The following is a 17,639-nucleotide window of genomic DNA, read 5'->3' on the forward strand; positions in this document are numbered from 1 at the left end:
TCTCTTTCCCTCTTTAAAAAAAAAATTGGGGATCACATGTTTTAAATGCAAACTTATCTTTTTTCTTTTCTTTTCTTTCCTCTTCTTTTCTTCTCTCTCTCTCTCTTTTTCTTAATAGGCTCCACACCCAGTGTGGAGCCCAGCATGAGGCCTGAACTCATGACTCTGAGAACAAGACCTGATCTGGGACCAAGTGTCAGACATTTACTCATCTGAGCCATCCAAGTGCCTCTTTACCACAATTTTTTAAAAATATGAATTAGAAGCTAGACAATATCCAAACCAAATTGGCATTATATGACATAATTTTGACTGCTATGTATTCTATTACATCAAGATCACATGACAGAAAAATCTGTGAGATAATGTGTTATATATATTGAAGTTAAATGTTAACTAATGGGAAAATATGTTTTATATTATTTCTGAGTAAATGTATTTTATGAAAAATATGCAGGATCTGCAAATGTGAAATATGAAGGACTTCAGTTGTAGTTAAAATAAAAAAAATTAAAAAGTAGAGAATGCATGAAGGGAAAAAGGTTTTTTGTTTTTTTTTTAAAGACATAACGCCCCAGAGATGTAATAATTATAGAAGAAACTGGGTGGATCAGATCTGGGGCTTCTGACTCTGCAACCAAACCACTCACAGTAAGTCTTGCAACATTCCCATGAGAACTGCAAGGAGTTAGGCAGCTGCCCAGCGCTGAGCTGTATGCCTCATGGGCCTCACATGCACCATTAATATGAAAAATTGTGAAAACTCTATAGTCAGCCAAATTCTTTGGCTCTCCAAAAGGATTTGGGTGCAGTTCAGTCCATACTTTCAGTGACTTTTTATTTAACTGAACAGCCTTTCTCTGCCCTCCCTAGGCTTGCTAGACTAGAGTCAAGGGCTTCCAAAGGTCTGGCAGGTCCCCATCTGTGAGTGAGTCACCTGCAGTGTGAAAGCAGCAGGAAGATCAGATGGTATCATTCACAGGCTAGATGACTCCGGAGCCAGAGGAAACTGTCTACATACCTTTCTGGCTCTCCCACCACTGTATTTCTTCTCTCATTTTTCTCTGCCTTATTGACTTTCAACCCATAGAATGCTTGCATATTTTTTTCATTGTAACGTGCCAAAAACTTACACCAGAACCATCCAGAATAGTTACGTAAATAGGCTGTTAAACTGACCTTTGTCACCACAGGAAAGGGCCCTCTGAATAACTGAATGATCCTCTTAATGCCCCACTGACCTCTCCCATAAAGTTTGTCCCACCTTAGGTATGAGAAAAACAATAATGCAATTAAAATGTTGAAGAGAACCTAGCTGGAAGTGGTCGATTTTCATGGTACTGTTGTTGACAGGGCCAAAGATGGTGATCACGGAGATTTTCCTGGTGGCCATCTTACAGAAACTTTCCAGATACTCATCTCGCTGCTGCACGTACATGTTGTTCTCAGCCTTTGGAGCCGTGATCAGCTAGAGATGGGAGGAGGCAAGCAAATATTAATTCACAGTGATAGTCGTACACAGAGGCAAAGTCCAAGGGGAGAATTTGAAATAGAGGGCCGGTAGTGACTGACACGAGAGTCAACTAAAGTGTTCTATTGGACAGTTACCGTAATTAGGGCCCAAACAAGCCATTTGGAAAGCTCCTCCCCCCCCTTTTTTAAATGGTTCCAGATACCTTAGGGTTTTCTATTCTCACTAGTTATCTTTAGTACTAGTCTTCATGTGTCCTAGCTTTTTCATTTGTGAACTCTTCACAGGAATACTTATTTTGCAAGGCTGTTACATGAATACTGGACATGCAGTCATTGTTAGCAAGTGCTATCCCCCTTCCTTCCTTTTGAGCTTTATTATCCTAATGGACTGCTCTCGTGAATTCAGTGGTTTCCACTCATTTGTTTCATGTCCCACAGGGTTGAGAGAGCTTCATACTCTTTGTAACTTCAAATCCATACATAGATTCTGTTTCATTCTTAATCATACTTTAATAGACAATCTCGCAGAAAGTTTTTAGGATGGCCTTTTGACCTATGATTTTTTACACAGAATATATTCATTGCCACACTGGGCCTGTACAGGGTTTGTGGCAGATCTCTTTGACACTGGAGAACCCCCAACAGGGTGGATTTTGCTCTTTTGGTTCAGCTTTCTATAATTCAGGCTTGGCATTTTTCAACAAGCTCCTGTGTGTCTTTGAAGCTCACTGCCAACCCCTGGCTTCTGGGGAAAAAAGAGGAAAAGACAGAGCAAAAGAAAGAGATTTGACAGTCTCCAGAGACATCTGGGAAGGCAGATTTTATAATTTTGGATAAAAGGAGAATACCCTTCATTTTTAGGGCTCTTGTTGAATGCTCTAGGAATGTCTCAATGTTTCCATCTAACTGGATATAAAAGCTTTTCTACTTCCTTGATTCTTTTTGTAGGCTTTTCCTGAGCCCTCTCCAATTTTACCAGGTTTTTCATGAGCAGAGACCAGAACTATGTACCACACCCCATGAGTGGGCAGTCATGGTTCACCCTGGAGGTGGAAGGATGTGGCATTTCATTCTGATGATGAGCAGGTCTTTTGTTGAGCTCTCTGACCCTAAAGAGCTCCCTAGACTGTTGTCTGCATGACCCTTTGCAAACTCATCATTTGGCTTAGAGCCCAGCCTCTCTACCCTTTCTCAAACCTGACAATATTCAAATTTGTCAGCCACTTTTCTATTTATTCATCTAACCTTATAAAAGATTTCTGAAGTTTGGGGCTATTAGCATGGCATTTTTCAGAAGGCAAGTTGCCATGTTGTTAATCCCTTCCAAACACTTAATCAAAACGGTTAATAAATCTGCTCCCGACTTGAAACTGCTATTTATACTGCTCTGTCAGAGATGTGTTTATTGGTGCCTGCAGGCTTTCTCTTTTATAAATTCCCTGCGCCAGACAAAATACTATCCCTCATGGAAATCAAAATGTGTTCGATAACTTTTGAGTGGGACATTAACAAAGATTTTTCTGGGATGTAGCTTTTTTCCCCCCTCAGGTTGTTATTTATATTTAGTTAAGTGGTCATGATTTTGTGTATTTTTGATTTTGTGTTTATATGCCTGTTCAGGTGGACAGGGTGGGTAGACCATGCTTATTTTAGAAATGTAATTCCCGAAGAGGAAAATTAATATTTTCCCAAATTTATTCATTGATTCATACTTAGCCTTAAAAAAGATTTAGGGTGGCTATAAAAGGATACGGTGATGGTATTTTTGCTTTGTTTGTTAGTTTTCAATTGGTTTTATGACATTTGAACATATTTCTTCAGGTTTTAATAGTGGCTCATACCTTGGAGCTTTATTTTCAGTTGGTATATTTAAGGTTTTTTTTCCAGGCCATTCTTTGCTCACAAACACCCAACTTTGAAATAAATGAATGTTCAAATGAAAATACAAAATAGCCAGGAACAAAGATAAGCTTTACTGGTAATGACTTTGGATTCCCTTCTCTAAATGAAGGATGTGCCCATATTTAGAATGTACTTAGAGGAGTCTCTAGGGCACAGCTGTCCACATGCTAGATGACTGATAATTACTTGCTTTTGTAACTTCAAATCCATACATAGATTGCATTTTATTCTTATCATACTTGGCCATGGACCTTTACAGCCCATGGACAAGATGATAGGACAGGATTTCAAGAGTCCTCACAGCTCCCTCTGGTCTATTTCTCCCTCCTGTGAATAACTGGGACTTCAGACAACATAGAATCATTCAGAAGCCCATCCTTCCTGGCCTGGCAGCTTCTCTCAATACCTCTGAACACAGTAGCCCTAGGGCATTGGATACCCAGCAGGAATCAACATAAATAAATAAAGAACCCTGATGTTTATTTTCACCTCAGGACCTGTGCCCAGGGATGCCTTAACCTACCCCTGAGGTGACATTTATTTTGCATGACTCACTTCCTCCCTCCTGCAACCTGGCCCCAGACTCTCTCTTGCTAACCTTTCCTCCTATTCCTCCCTTATATGACCTCTTCACCCTGCAGCCAGATTGGTCTCTGTTATGAAATGAAAGGAATCTGGGCAGAGTGGCAGAGAAAGGATGAGTGTAGTTAAAGTGGGAGGGACTGCATTTGTTCTTAGTTCAACACTGGCCATCTCAACAAGGCCACTTAACTTTCTGAACCTTGGCTTTTGCATCTTTATAATGCAACAACTTCCCTGAAAATAGGAGTGAGAATCAAGGGGAAAAAATTTTATGTGTGTGTGTGTGTGTGTGTGTGTGTTGTAGGCTGTGTGCACATAAGCACATATAAGTATGTTGCCTCTGAAGAGTTGACTCTCATTCCTTCCTCTGCCTTGGCCCCTAGTACCCTTTCCACACAAAAAGCTCTCCCCTCCCCTCCACCTTAACTACAGGTAAGAAGTCTTCAAATGCAGCATCTTCCTTAACATCTTTCCTAGCCCTCAATGGTCACATTCTCCTTTCAATTGTTGTTCAAATGTTGGCCCATGTTCCTTAGTTTCCATAGATCACGTCAGCCAGAGGTGAGGTGTAGTGTCCCCTGCTTAAGAATGTCTAGATGACCCCTGAGAACCAGTTGCTAAAGACCCCTTTCCCCTTGCATTTAATCTGCTGCTCAAGCTAGCATCAGGGACAGTAGTAGAGGCTGATCACATGAACATATTTCAGCCACTCTTTCCCTGTGTGCTGACATCTCCTTCCCCTTTGCTGTTAAGTTTGATAGTGTTTCAAACGGTGTTTAAAATGGTAACCATGTCCGGGGCGCCTGGGTGGCTCAGTGGGTTAAAGCTCAGGTTGTGGTTCCAGGGTCCTGGGATTGAGCCCTGCATCGGGCTCTCCGCTCAGGAGGGAGCCTGCTTCCCCCTCTTTCTTTCTGCCTGCCTCTCTGCCTACTTGTGATCTCTATCTCTGTCAAATAAATAAATAAAATCTTTAAAAAAAAATGTAACCATGTCCAATTCTGTCTTCCTAAAAAGAGCATCCTAGAAATTCTCAATAAGCATTATTGTCTGACACTTGGCCTCTTTCCAGTTTGGTGGTATAAATCAGGACATGTATCATGGGTTCAGAATTGTGTTGTGGTTCTATTTTATGTTTCTGTTCCAACTGGCATGTTGGCACAAGGAGCCTCAGAATATAATGGAGCCAGTTTGCATAAGTGAAGGGAAAAAACAAGAATGAGAAGATGCTAAAGGGAAGATATAGTAAGTCTCAGCTTATTTTAAGCACTGTGTTAGGCTCAAAACACTAGATTTTTACAGATTTCTGAAAAATAACTTTCAAGCTAGGAGTATGCCTTAGTAAAGCAAAGCTTTATATACTTTTCTAAAATTAAACCAAATAAATAGATTGTTGTTTCAATATCCAAATTTCTGAGGTAGTGTTAAAAATAAGAAGCTACTTGAATTACAGGAGATTGTCTCCAGAGCGTTTAACTTGATCTTGAGTCTATGTAATTCCACAGTGTAAGGCCTCTTGCTAGGTGACAAGTAGGTACATCTCAGGGCACAAAATGATGGCTTTTCAGCTCTACACCACATAGTCCAACGTTTTAATGATAAACAGTGTTTCTATATTCTTACTGTTGTCAACTCTAAACTGACACCAACCAGTCTGAGGGGTTAAGTTAACTGGGATTCAATCTATTATTCTCGACTGACCCCCAGGCAGGCCAGAGGGCTCAGGTGCAGAGAACCAGCTGGGCAATAAGGTCGGAAACTCTACACTGTTGCTTAGCACAAAATATTGACAATTGTTAGACCTTACCATTTACCTGAGTAATTTAGGTTAAAAGTGAATTTTAAAACATATGAATTGATGAACTAACAGGATGATTTCTCAGTTTCTCCTTCACTTTATGTCATATGTCCACTGAAGGCTTACACTCAGAGGATGCAGAATGGCGGGAGTGGCTGGAGTATGAATTTTAAAATCAAAGGGACCTGAGTTCTAATTCTGACTTGGCCATGTATTAGCTACGCACCTTAGGAAATTTCTCAAACTCTCTAAGCTTTTTTCCTTGACTATATAGTGGAGTTAGTGAGTCCTTCCTCATGGGATTGTTATGAGAGTTAAACCAGACAGCTTTGGCAAAGCACCTTGCAAGATGTGCTCTTGAAGGACTGACCTCTGGTCTCAGAATAGGACACCTGGTTTTACCTGCAGCTCCTTGGAAGGTCCCTCAGATGCTGTTCACCATGGTGACCATTGTTTCTCTAAAAAAATGGGTTAAGGAGGAGCTACATGATGTTTTCTCATCCAAAGAATGATATAAATACATGTAAAGCCCTAGGGGTTTATGATACATTGTAGCTGATTACTGAGAAATGGAAAGAGGAGCTAAAAGTCCAGTGTGACTTCTTAGAATGTAACCTCACATCAGTTTGCTCACACTGGGTTCGGTTGAGGCCAGTTGGAGGTGTATCTCGTCAGACCTCCTTTTATAGCCCGGAGACTGAGAAGTCTTAATGAATATTAATTGAATCCCTGCACTTCCTGAATAACATCAGCATGTGTAATAGGAAAAATAAGTGGAAAAAAGATAAATGGCACCAACCAGCTCTTTTACCCAGAAACCCAAGTCTCCCCTCTGCCTGGTGAAACAGATTCCTTTTCTCTCCATCTTTTGATATTATATCATGTTTATTTCATCTTGTCTTTTCTAATCAGTGCCTATTTTAGATATTAGCTCTTCTAACAACAAATTTCTGGTATGATCATCAGCTGGGCACACGTGGGATGGTGAGATGGAACCCCCTCCTGTTGGTACTTTCTTCCTAATAACAAACCTGGTTCTCTCACCAGCCCCAAAGAGCAACGCTGCTATGAGCCACCCCAGTTGGTTTCTGGTTTGTCTCACATGACATCAGCAGAGGCTGTCGTTTGAATTTTCAATTGCTAGAAATTTATGATCAGGGACACGGTTTAAAGCAGAAAATACCCAGCTGGGCTTTCAAATCCCTGACTAAGCGAGTAGAACGAAAGGGGAGAAATGAAAGGCATGACTAATATCAGGGCTAGAGTATGAAAACCTCTTTCTTTGGACTCACAAACCAGGGGCAATGCAAGTATTTGCCAGACGGGTGCACAATTACAATCCCGACATTTTACCCATGATTATTTTCCCCCTGCAAAAAACCTGCCCATGAAGAGAACTTTGCCTGCCCTGTTGGCTAAACAACCAGGGTTGGGTGATGAGCTTTAGCAGGCTGGACAAAGTCCTCGGTCCTCGGGAGGAGCATACTGTGCAGACTTGCCCATACCTCAAAGAGAGCAGTTGGCTCCCTTAATGTCTATAACAGACATTTAAGTCCCAGGTAGAATTCTCCTCTGAAATGAATGACTTTTTTGGCTCTGACTAAAATATTCTCCTTTAGATTTATGTACTCTGAAAATAACCAAGTAGCTGGTTAGTAACCAAGTAAACTACTCTAGCAGACAGCCTCTCCTCTGCTAATTTATATATTTTAAAGCTCTGGTTAAAAATGAGTGAAATATACAAAAATGCGTAACAGCACACACACATACACACACACAAACCTGTAGAATCAATGAAAACTTACATTTTGTTCTAATGCATAGATGCACCATTGTGAAACAGCTGAGAGAATTTTGGGATATGCCCTACCCACGATAAACACCACTAGGAACTCTGCTCTGAGCAACATTTCAAACCGTGCGTATTTAAACTTTTTGAAACCACTAAAGATAAATGGACACCAGGGCCTCTCTGCTCAGATTATTAATCCAAATTTAGACCAGATTGGAAAAATTAAAAGCCCCAAGATGCCTTGAGAGAAAAGTGCCTATCTCTTGGCGGGGGTGGGGTGGGGGGGTGGGGGTGGCGGGATGGGGGGTGGTGGTGGTGGTAATGATGCGGGGTGCAGTCACCCTGTGCCTTTAGTAGGACAAATGCTGTCCTCAGTGGCATGAAGTGTCTCCTTCTCACCCATGTATTGGAAAAAAAATCCTTCTTGACCCACACTGCCTGACATTAATTTACTGATAATTTTCTCTGAAGTGATCGTGCTGTACCTTCTCCTCCTTGATAGCCTAGAGTAAAATAACAACATTAAGAAGGGGTAGAAATCTTGGAAGGGCCCTAAAAGAGGGCACAAGGAGACATGGGAGGGAAAGAAGCCATTCTTTTTTTTTTTTTTTTTAAGATTCTATTTATTTATTTGTCAGAGAGAGAGAGAGAGAGAGAGAGCGAGCGCACAGACAGAGTGGTAGAGGGAGAAACAGGCTCCCTACAGAACAAGGAGCCCGATGTGGGACTTGATCCCAGGACGCTGGGATCATGACCCGAGCCGAAGGCAGCCGCTTAATGAACTGAGCCACCCAGGCGTCCCAGAAAGAAGCCATTCTTACATGGCTGATAAGAACTGCCCTTACATTTAGGATGAATTTATTTTTGTCCAAAGGCTTCCTTTGGCTTGACTAGATTCTTCAGTTATGCTTTGGATGGAGGCTAGTAATGGCCAAAAGAGAGAGCTCCTGAGATGGATCTATGACTTGCTCTGTATCAGTGGCTTCAGAAACACAGGCAAAGTGGGAGCAAGGTTTGTCTGTCTCCTTTCACACATACACATACACGCACGCACACACACACTCACGGAGGGACACTTTTGACAGAGGCTCAGGAGAAATTGACATCTGTTCCCTAGCACATTGGAAATTGGAGCAATTAACCCAATTCCCCATGCTGTCTTTTTGGCCTCTCACTGGAAGTTGGGCAGTGATGCAGGAGGCAGTCTTTAAGGAAAGAAGATTTCAACTACCTGGTTTTAAAGCATTGGTGAGGGTCAGGCCAACAAGGATACTTCCCCATGCCCAGTCATACCCACTCCCCACCCCGGCTGTCTTTTTTTCCTCATTCAGGCTTCCACTCTGATAGAGACCTAATTAGGAGAAAAAGGAGAAATTTTACCATTTCCCCATACACATAGTTCTAGTTCCTAAGCTCATGAAGTGATATGTCCTTTTCCTAAGTCATGACAAGAGTCAATGCATGCCATTTTAGGAACTCCTTTGATCTTCTTTTATTCTTTGAACTTGGTAAAAGAGAGCTCTACCCAGAACTATCTGTTGGAAGAGAGCTAAGGACAGGGGATGATGGATACTGACAGGTTTGGAAGAAGCTGAGCATATGTGCTTCCCTGGGTTTATGTCTAAGAGCTCCCGGCCATTAAGTCTGGACCTTAGGGTCACAAACCTGTGTGGACTGAGGTTCATAGAGCACTAAACCAAAAGAAGCACCTGGCCTGGCTCCCCTTCTGGACAAACCTCCTGATCTCCCTTACATGGCACGGAATCAGCCACAGTCTGCCATCCAGCAACATGATTTTAAGAAAAATAACAAAGCAAACTTTAGCATGCCCTGCCTCAGCCCACAGAACAACGCTGGGGAGAAGATTACTTACAAGCAGCCTTCGTTTGCCCTCAAAGGACCCCAGCAGATCCGTCACAGACTTCCTGGGACTCTGAGTGAAGTGTTTGGTGGTGGGTTTCAGGTAGCCCTCCTGCTCTGTTTTACCTGCTTTTTTCTTCTTGCTCTTCTCTTTCTCCTGCCTGCTCTTTTTCTCAGCCTTCTCCTTCTTCACCTGCTTTTCACTCTTGAGTAACTTGTCTGCTTTCTCATTTTTCACCTTTTTTTTCTTCTCCTTCTCAGGTTTCTCAAGCTTTTCATGCTTTTTCGATTCCTTTGCTTTTTGGGGGGGAACATTCCCCACCTGCAACTCCTCCTCCAGCTGAGAGGCAGTAGGCCTGCTGAGGTCATACTTACTCTCATACTCATTGCTAAGAATTTTGTCCTGGGCTTTCTTTTTGGGAGGTTTCCCCTTGGCTGGCTTGTGAGGACCTGGCACCACATTTGGGTCCTGGTGGCCATGCTCCCGTCTGTCTGTGCGGTTGTCCCGGAAACGTCCGGCGCCCGCCCTTGTGCTGTGCTCGGAGATGGTGGTGGGAGGGGCAGCCGTGAAGCTCTCGAAGCTGGTGGCCTTGCTGGGCCTCCTGGTGGCCTGCAGCCTCTCCCTGTGCTGATCCTTCCTGGGCTGAGGGTAGAGATTCTCTGAGGCCACCGGCTCCCTGGCAGGGGCCACCTCCACCGTCACCGGGGCCCTGTGGGCATCTGAGGAGGGGTGCACCCTGGGAGTCCAGGGCCTCTGGGTGGTGGGAAGGGCCGTGGTGGTGGTCAATCTTGCAGCTGCAGTTACCACCCGAGAGGTGGCCCGGGTCACTGTTGGGACTGCAGCAGGAAGCAGGGTGGTGGCCCTTGGGGTTGGAGGAGGCGGGGGAGGGGCGGCCGTGGTAGTGGCCGGCTTTCTCTGCATCTTCACCCGAGTGTCTCTGGTTGGTGGGACTTGGGCTCTCCTCTGGTCCTCCTTTCTCTTCTCACTGCTCACCGGCTTTCCTGCCCCTCCACCATTGTTCCCCTCCTCCACCACCTGACCCTCGACCCCAGAGGCCTTGCATTTTTGGACAAAACCCTTCTGCCTGATTTTCTCAATCCTGCGGATGGGGCCTTGGTCGATGATCTCATACAGGGCCTCCAGCCTGACGGGATAAGGGTAGCGCTCCTCAACCTGCAGCGTCTTCTTCAATAGCACCATGCCGAACTTCCCCTTCTCCAGCTTCAGGAAGCTCATCAGTTTCGGGATGAGGCTGGGGTCCAGGGGCTGCTCCAGGACCCGGCCCTCGCTGGTGATCCTCCGCACTTTGCCTCCTTCCTCGCCTGCCTGGTGGAACAGCACGATCTGCTGGATGTGCCTTTCCGCCAGCTCGCAGTACACGTCGTCCTTCAGGAGGCTCATCATGAGACGGTAGTAGCCCTCGGAGGAGTGAGGGGCCGAGATGACCCACACCCTATTCTTCCCCGCAAAGCTGGCGAGGATGTTAGGAGAACTGGACCCAGAGGGGAAACGCAACATTCTTGAGCGAGCGGAGGACCCCTCATCTCGGATCATGTCACGGGGAGAGCTCGGGGCTACTGGTCTCTGCTTAGGTCTCACCGGGGCCCCAGTGATGCGTTGGGGGGCCAGCGGCGCAGTTGTCGCGGGAGCTACTCTCAACACCGGCACACTCCTCCTTCTTTGGAGAGGCGGAAGGTTTGGTTCTTCCAGAGTGGTCCTCTCAATTCCCTGAGACCTCCCTGTGTGCCTCAGAAGCCGAGCTGGCCTTCTGTTGGCTGGGGAAACCAGAGGTGCTTTCCGCCCTCCAGGGCTCCCTCTATTCATGGCATGGAGGTGGGGTTCTGATCCACACACCAGCCACATTGCCAACAGCATGGTCAAACTGAGTCCCATTCTCCATGTCATTGTGCAGTCCACTTTGAAAGGCAGCAGGGTCAAAAGACAGAAAGGGACAGGGGGAGTGGGAGGGAAAAAAAGAAGAAGAAGAAGAAGAAAAAGAAGAAAAAGAAAATCATTTAATTGCAAACAGAACTGGGCATTTTCTTTTTTCTCTATCTTGGCCAAAGGGTGGGGGAAGGGGTGGTGAGAGAAGCAGCAAAGGAGGTCAGGGAATGGAAAAAAGGATGAGATCCTGTTGCTTTTAAACCCCTGTAATTTGTTAGTGCTTAACAGAGACAGTTACATTAAGTAGGAAACCCAGCTCCGCTCCCCATTCAGCATGCTTGCCCTGTTTCCACCGGGCTCTCTGATGCTCCAGAGAAAAGGCACACTGAGCATATTAATTGTGACAACATTCCTATTTCATTTCTTCAAAGGAGCAACAAAGAAACAAACGCACCAAAGACAGAAAGGATTACACACTTACATTGTGGCTCATGGAGATGGAATGCAGAGGGTTTAAAAGGCAATCTGAAGTGTGGTCCCAGGACAGTTTCCTAGATGAAATACTTTTCCTCCCAAGCCTCTTTCTCCTTCGCCCGGCTGAGCAGTACAAAGGGGGGTGTGCTGCAGCTCCAGCTCCCAAAGGCGCCACGGACCCACAGCCTGTCCTGACCTGAGGGCCGAACTGCTTTCTTCTTTCCTCTGGCTGTCTTTTCACCTTCTTGACAAGTAGGATGAGGGGAAAGGAGCTGTCCTTGTGAGTCTTTGCCTCTCCATTTGGCTGTAGTTTCTGCTCGCGTGCGTGTGTCTGTGTGTAGCAGTCCCCTGTGCCGACAACACAGTGCGCCCCTGAAAGTGAAGTCCCAGCTATTCTTGAATCTTGCTCTTTCTCTCTTTAGAGTTCCAGAATCCTTCTTATCACCCTTTCCCCCACAGTCTGGCTGAGTCCCTTTGTTTCCGAGCGTGAAAGCCCTGGGATTAATATGTTTTCCAGGCTGAGGCAAAACACAGGAATGTGATGTTGAAAAAGGACTTTCTTTTCCTGCGCTTCTCCCCTCCTTTATTTCTCCCCACTTTTTTTTTTTTTCCTCCTCTTTTCCTTCTCCTTCTTTTTCTTCTTCCTCTTTCCTGGACCCAGTCCCAGAAATGCCAGGACAACCTCAGTTTTGATCCAAACCAAACTCAAACAACAGCAGCCGCTGGAAATCAAGGGAACTTCACTAAGAATTTAACAGATCAGCAAAACACCACCTCCTTCCCACTTCGGCACATTGAGAGTGGCCTCGGTGGGGAAGGGGAGGGCTGTTCTTTGGGGTGGGGGAAAGTTTTGAAACACTACACATCATCATAAATCTCTTTAGAATAGGATGGCTGAGGACTTAACCCCTTCCATACCAAGGAACCAGGATACTTTCCCTTCCTGTCTGGACTCACATTGCACACCGAGAAGGGAAAATTCTCAGATTTCTGTATCTGGCTGCTTGGTTTTCCTAGAGACAGATACTCATTTGGGTCAGAGTGCTTGGCTGTACGTCCATGGATGGTGTATATATTAATAGTTCAGTGCATATATTTTTATCTCTTTCTCCCTGTTTTATGTGTTTAGTTTGAGGTTGGAAAAGCCTATGGAAAACATGACTGGGTTGTTTTTATTTTATGCTAATTGGGGATCATATTACTGAGTTCTTGTTCGTAGTTTTCTCCTTAGCATAGAAGGAAGCTGGGAAAAGGTCAGAGATGGCAGGCGATGGCTGCTGTTCCCCTGAGACTGTAGTTGGTCATTACATCTGGGGAAGAGAATTACGATCTCCAGCCCTGGGCTCTGGCTAGAGATGGTAAGCTAGAAGTTTCCTCAGAGGCCATGGATGTGTGAGGGAGTATGGGGAAACAGTGCAGGATTGTGCTTTCCAGAGATGTCAGGAGTCTGGAGTGTTTTAGGCAATCCTTAGAAGTCACCAGATCAGGTTCTGAAGAAGAGATTGAGGCAACTCTGAAGAAGAGATTGAGGCAACTCTGTGGATCCACCTCCTGGATCTGCCAGGGGCATCAGCTTTTGGTGGTGACAGTAGGTGACTCAGGATATATAGATATTTCTTCCAGTGTCTGAAGAGCATCTTTCAGTCAGTATTAATTGTTACAGCAGTGGTGAACCAGGATTTTCAGAAGACTCCTTTGAGCTAGGCCATGACAGTGGCTACCCTCACCTGGTTCCTAATTGCTACCCATTGACCAGCCCCATCTCTGATTGGTCACATTTACCTTTGCTTCATATAAGACCCCAGACCTCAACCCCTAAAGGTTGAGTGTAGGCTTTTCAACCCACAGCTTGGAGACCAAGGGGTGCCAAGAGGAAGGGCACTCCTATGGAGGAGCTCTTTCTGACACTTGTGAGTATAGTAACAAAGGTGGACTTCAGACAGAGAACTTCTGTCCACTAGAGTTGTAGAAGACATCCTTTCTCATGGGATTCATCTGCTCAGTTGATCAAATAAATTATGCCTTTGGCTATGTTGGACAGTCGTAGATGTTATTTCCCTTCTCACATCATAGTGTGTTCCGTGCTATCCTTTACTGAGCCTACTTCTTTCCTCCCCTTTTCCTTTTGTCTTTTCCCCACCAATAACACTACCATTGGTTGAGCATTTTCCGATGCATCTCTGGGCTTGGTGCTTTCATATATATATCTTTCTCTATCCTTCACATCATCTATATGAGATAGGTGGGATGATACCCATTTTATAGATGGACATATTGAAGCTTAGTAAGTTTAAATAAATTGCCTACCCTCACACAAATCATAAGCTCTGAAATTTGAGCCCAGGTTTAAAACTACCTAGAAAGTACTATGCTATCCGGTCCCCTTCTTTCATTTTCTTCCCATGCTTTCTCTTTTTTTCTCTTCTTTCAACTCCTTTTTTGTGTTTCTAGTATTCATAGAGAAGTAGTAATGGTTTGTTCAACAGGAGCACTTATAATTTTAGAGACCCACTTTCTGGAATAATTGTATAACAGTACTTTTTTCCTTTCTTAAGAGGTCCTTAAAGTCTTTTATCCTTTTCCTTAAATATCCCACGGCTTCCACCAACTTGCTGACCATGTGCACAACATTTGTCAGCTGTGCACTGGTAGAGTTGAAAACAGTCAGTTTTGCCATGGCAATTTGACCCAGAGGGGAAGCCAGCCCAACCTTGAGCTGTTTGTGTCTTCCTGGAGCCCTCAGACTTTCTTCCCTTCCGTGAGCCTCACTAGATGGCGCGCTAAACACATAGGCGGGATAGAGCCGACTGCACCACCTCCAGGTCTTCTCAGCATTCCCCATTCTCTGCTCAGACAGACTAGCAAAGTGGGGTTTCTCTCTGCCTATTCAGAATTTTTCCAACCTCAATGCCTAAAGCCTTCCCTGAAACCTCAGAAGTCCATAAAGCACTTACTTAATAAGAGCAATTAAGAAGCATGGGTTTGTTAGAAAATCCTATAAATCATTATCATGGTTTGTAAAGATTCTCAATTTCTAGTCCAAGATTTAAGAGTTCTGTATTAAAAAAATCTCTCTCTTAGATCTTTCCATTTCTTCCCTTGTAACTTAAAAAAGAGACATTAACCCATTAGCGGAGAAGAGAGATTTGGAAGAGATGGATGTCGAGTCAGAGAAAGGTAAAAGGAATAACATTTGAAAGTAGAATTTAGAAATACTACCTTGGGAATTCACTGTGTTGAAACTGCCTGACACTGGCTGCATAGTGATTTGGAGGAAGGAAAGGAAATGAGTGCACAAAACAATGACACAGGCATTAGAGACACAGGGATGGGAGTAGCCATTTGATGGAAGTTGGAGTAAATGGAAGGAGGCATCCAAAAGGAGGTGTGCTAACTGGTCAGACTCACATAACCCAAGGCTTCAGCAACCTAGGACTAAACCTCTGGGAAATAGCAGAGCCATTTTATCACACTTTTGTGGCAGAGATGCGGAATTATATACTGAAGATTGCTATGTGCTTTTCCTTTTCATTTGCAGACCTTAATCAAAGATTCAGTCTTAAGGATGAAGACCACATTACGTCCTTCAGCATGAAAAAGAATTCTATTCTTTCTCACTATTCACAGGGCAGAACAATGACAGAAATAAACAACAGGGACCAGGGGAAAGCCAGCGGTGTGCAAATTCAGGAGGCTGCCAGCCCAGAGAGGCTCTGAGAAAGAGTAATCCCCAAAAAGAAACTCTGAAATTGTTTCTGGAATGTTAACAGGGTCACATGTTTAATCCAAAATTGATAAATGTGTGTATTTAAAAAGATAAATAAAAATAAGAAATATTAATGGCCCAAACTCTTGGGGAGCAGTTATAAATATTCTTTTTCTATTTGTTTATTTTTAATTACTTTAGAATTTGCTGGGGGAGGAGGGCATAAAGGCACTTTTTCCCCCCAAGTGGAAGGTTACTTAGTTAAGAGAATGTTGAACTCCTAATTAGAACAAATTGAAAGATGTTGTCCTAGCAGAAATTAAGGAACTATGTAAATAACTTAATGGCTCATTTTAAATCTTTAATGTTAAGATTTGAAATTTAGATCAGTATTGATTGCCATTCCATCAATACCGATGCAAGAGGTTAAATTTGTGGGCTTATCAGTTTGCTGCGTGGGGGTTAGTTCCAGGTTGGCAAGGGATAGACAGTACTGTGTTCAAAGTCTTAGCCATTGGCCATTGAATGCATGCAAAAGATTCCTGTCAATCAGGTTTAAAGAGGCAAATTTTAATTATGCTGCTCTGCACACCTGTGGGTATAGCCAAAAAGAGACCAATGGTCCATTTTTTTCTCCCTTCTTTCAGCCATTCTCTCAAATTTTGCCAAGAGTGCAGACTTTGTATCAGGAATGATACAGAACCAGGAAGTCTCTTCCCCCTTAGATGTTCCCACTGGAGAAGCCAAACAATTGTCAATTATATTTCTACAGCCAACTTTCTCATGAAAAAATTCAGTGCTGACAATGGCTGCAGCCAATATGCATGGAGTCCACTCCTGTTGGAGACTGCTCCTTTTATCCCTGGAGCAGGCTTTTCCCCAGAAAGAGGCTTCCCATGGCAGCTACTGCATGGCACTGGAAAATCCTGTTTGGTATGTTTCATTGGCCCTAGAATCCACTAAAGTCTACATGAGTCCAAGATAATCTGAGCGGCAGGAGGTGTGTGATTACCTGACAGTCCTTCATCCTTGCTGTCTCAGTCCCCATCTTGGTTCTGTCTGGTGCGCTTTCTCTGCTGGAATCACCCCATCTTTCACTTGTCATTTCTCTGTATTGAGCCTGCCCTCTGGGTTTTGATCACATTGCTAGAATACTACCTTACATAGACAGGGATTAACCAACAAGATGGCAATTCATTCACTCAACAGATATTTATTCAGTGCCAGACATCGCTGTAGTCACAAGGGATATAGCAATGAACAAACACTCCCTGACCTCATGAAAACTATATTCCAATAGTAGGAAACAGACAAGAATATTAAAAAAAAAATACACCTGTACCTAAATAAGTGCTTGGAAGCGATTGTTTTTAAAGAGAAGGGTATAAAACGCGATGGAGGGAGGATGGCCATCTTAGACAGATGTCAAGGATAATGGCCTTAAGTGAAGCTGGAAGAGCTATACACCCAAGTACTGGGGAAGGGGAAGAACATTCTACGTGGAGGGAATAGCTGGTACAAGGCACTGAAGAAGACTCTGTTATACAAGCGTGTCATGGACGAGTGACGTTTGAAGGATCGTAAACAAGGAGGTGGCCAGAACTGATACATAATTTGAAGCAATCACTATGGATACTACATGGTGAATGGACAATGGCAGCAGGAAGACCAGTTAGGAAGACATTGCACTAGATCAAGTGAACTGTGTGGGAGCTTACATTAGGCTGCTAGCAGGAGTATGGGTGCGGAAATGCCATCCTCTTTGGTATACACTTTAAAGACAGAGATGATACTAGTAGCTTGGGAAACAGACAAATGTCTTGCTTGAAAATTGTGTTAGACACTCTGGTACAGAGGTCAAGCTGGCAGTTGGTACATGAGTCTGGGTGTCAGGGAGGACTGAGGCCAGGATTATAAATCTGGGAGGCTGTTTCATGCATGAGGCTGGAAGAAATCACTTAAGGAGTACACATGGAGAGGAAGAGTCCTGTGGCCTAAAACACAATATTTAAAAGATGAGAAGAGGAATCCAGATTGTGGAGGAGGAGAAGCTGATGTGGTAGGAGGAAGGCAAGAGGACGTGCTGTTTTCCACTGCTCCACAGCTTGAATCACATATTGCCTCTGACCCTCTCTCTGCAGGTCCTAACCACATGTGCCCACATTCAGCT

General features: G+C 44.1%; 1 protein-coding gene across 1 annotated transcript in view; it reads right to left on the reverse strand.

Moving 5' to 3' along the window:
- CCDC80 (coiled-coil domain containing 80) overlaps positions 1–12,574 on the reverse strand; it is a 34,062-nt gene extending 21,488 nt beyond the window's left edge. The window contains exons 1-3 of the mRNA XM_004761451.3: positions 11,771–12,574; positions 9,418–11,321; positions 1,312–1,468 (exon numbers count right to left, since the gene is read on the reverse strand). Coding sequence (XP_004761508.1) covers positions 1,312–1,468; positions 9,418–11,310 — 2,050 coding nt within the window. The 5' untranslated portion in view covers positions 11,311–11,321; positions 11,771–12,574. The remainder of the gene's footprint in view (positions 1–1,311; positions 1,469–9,417; positions 11,322–11,770) is intronic.
- Positions 12,575–17,639: the final 5,065 nt, after the last annotated feature.

Source organism: Mustela putorius, unplaced genomic scaffold (genome assembly GCF_011764305.1).
Source record: "Mustela putorius furo isolate JIRA1106 unplaced genomic scaffold, ASM1176430v1.1 tig00003834_pilon_pilon_pilon, whole genome shotgun sequence".
In the NCBI taxonomy this organism is placed as follows: Eukaryota; Metazoa; Chordata; class Mammalia; order Carnivora; family Mustelidae; genus Mustela; species Mustela putorius.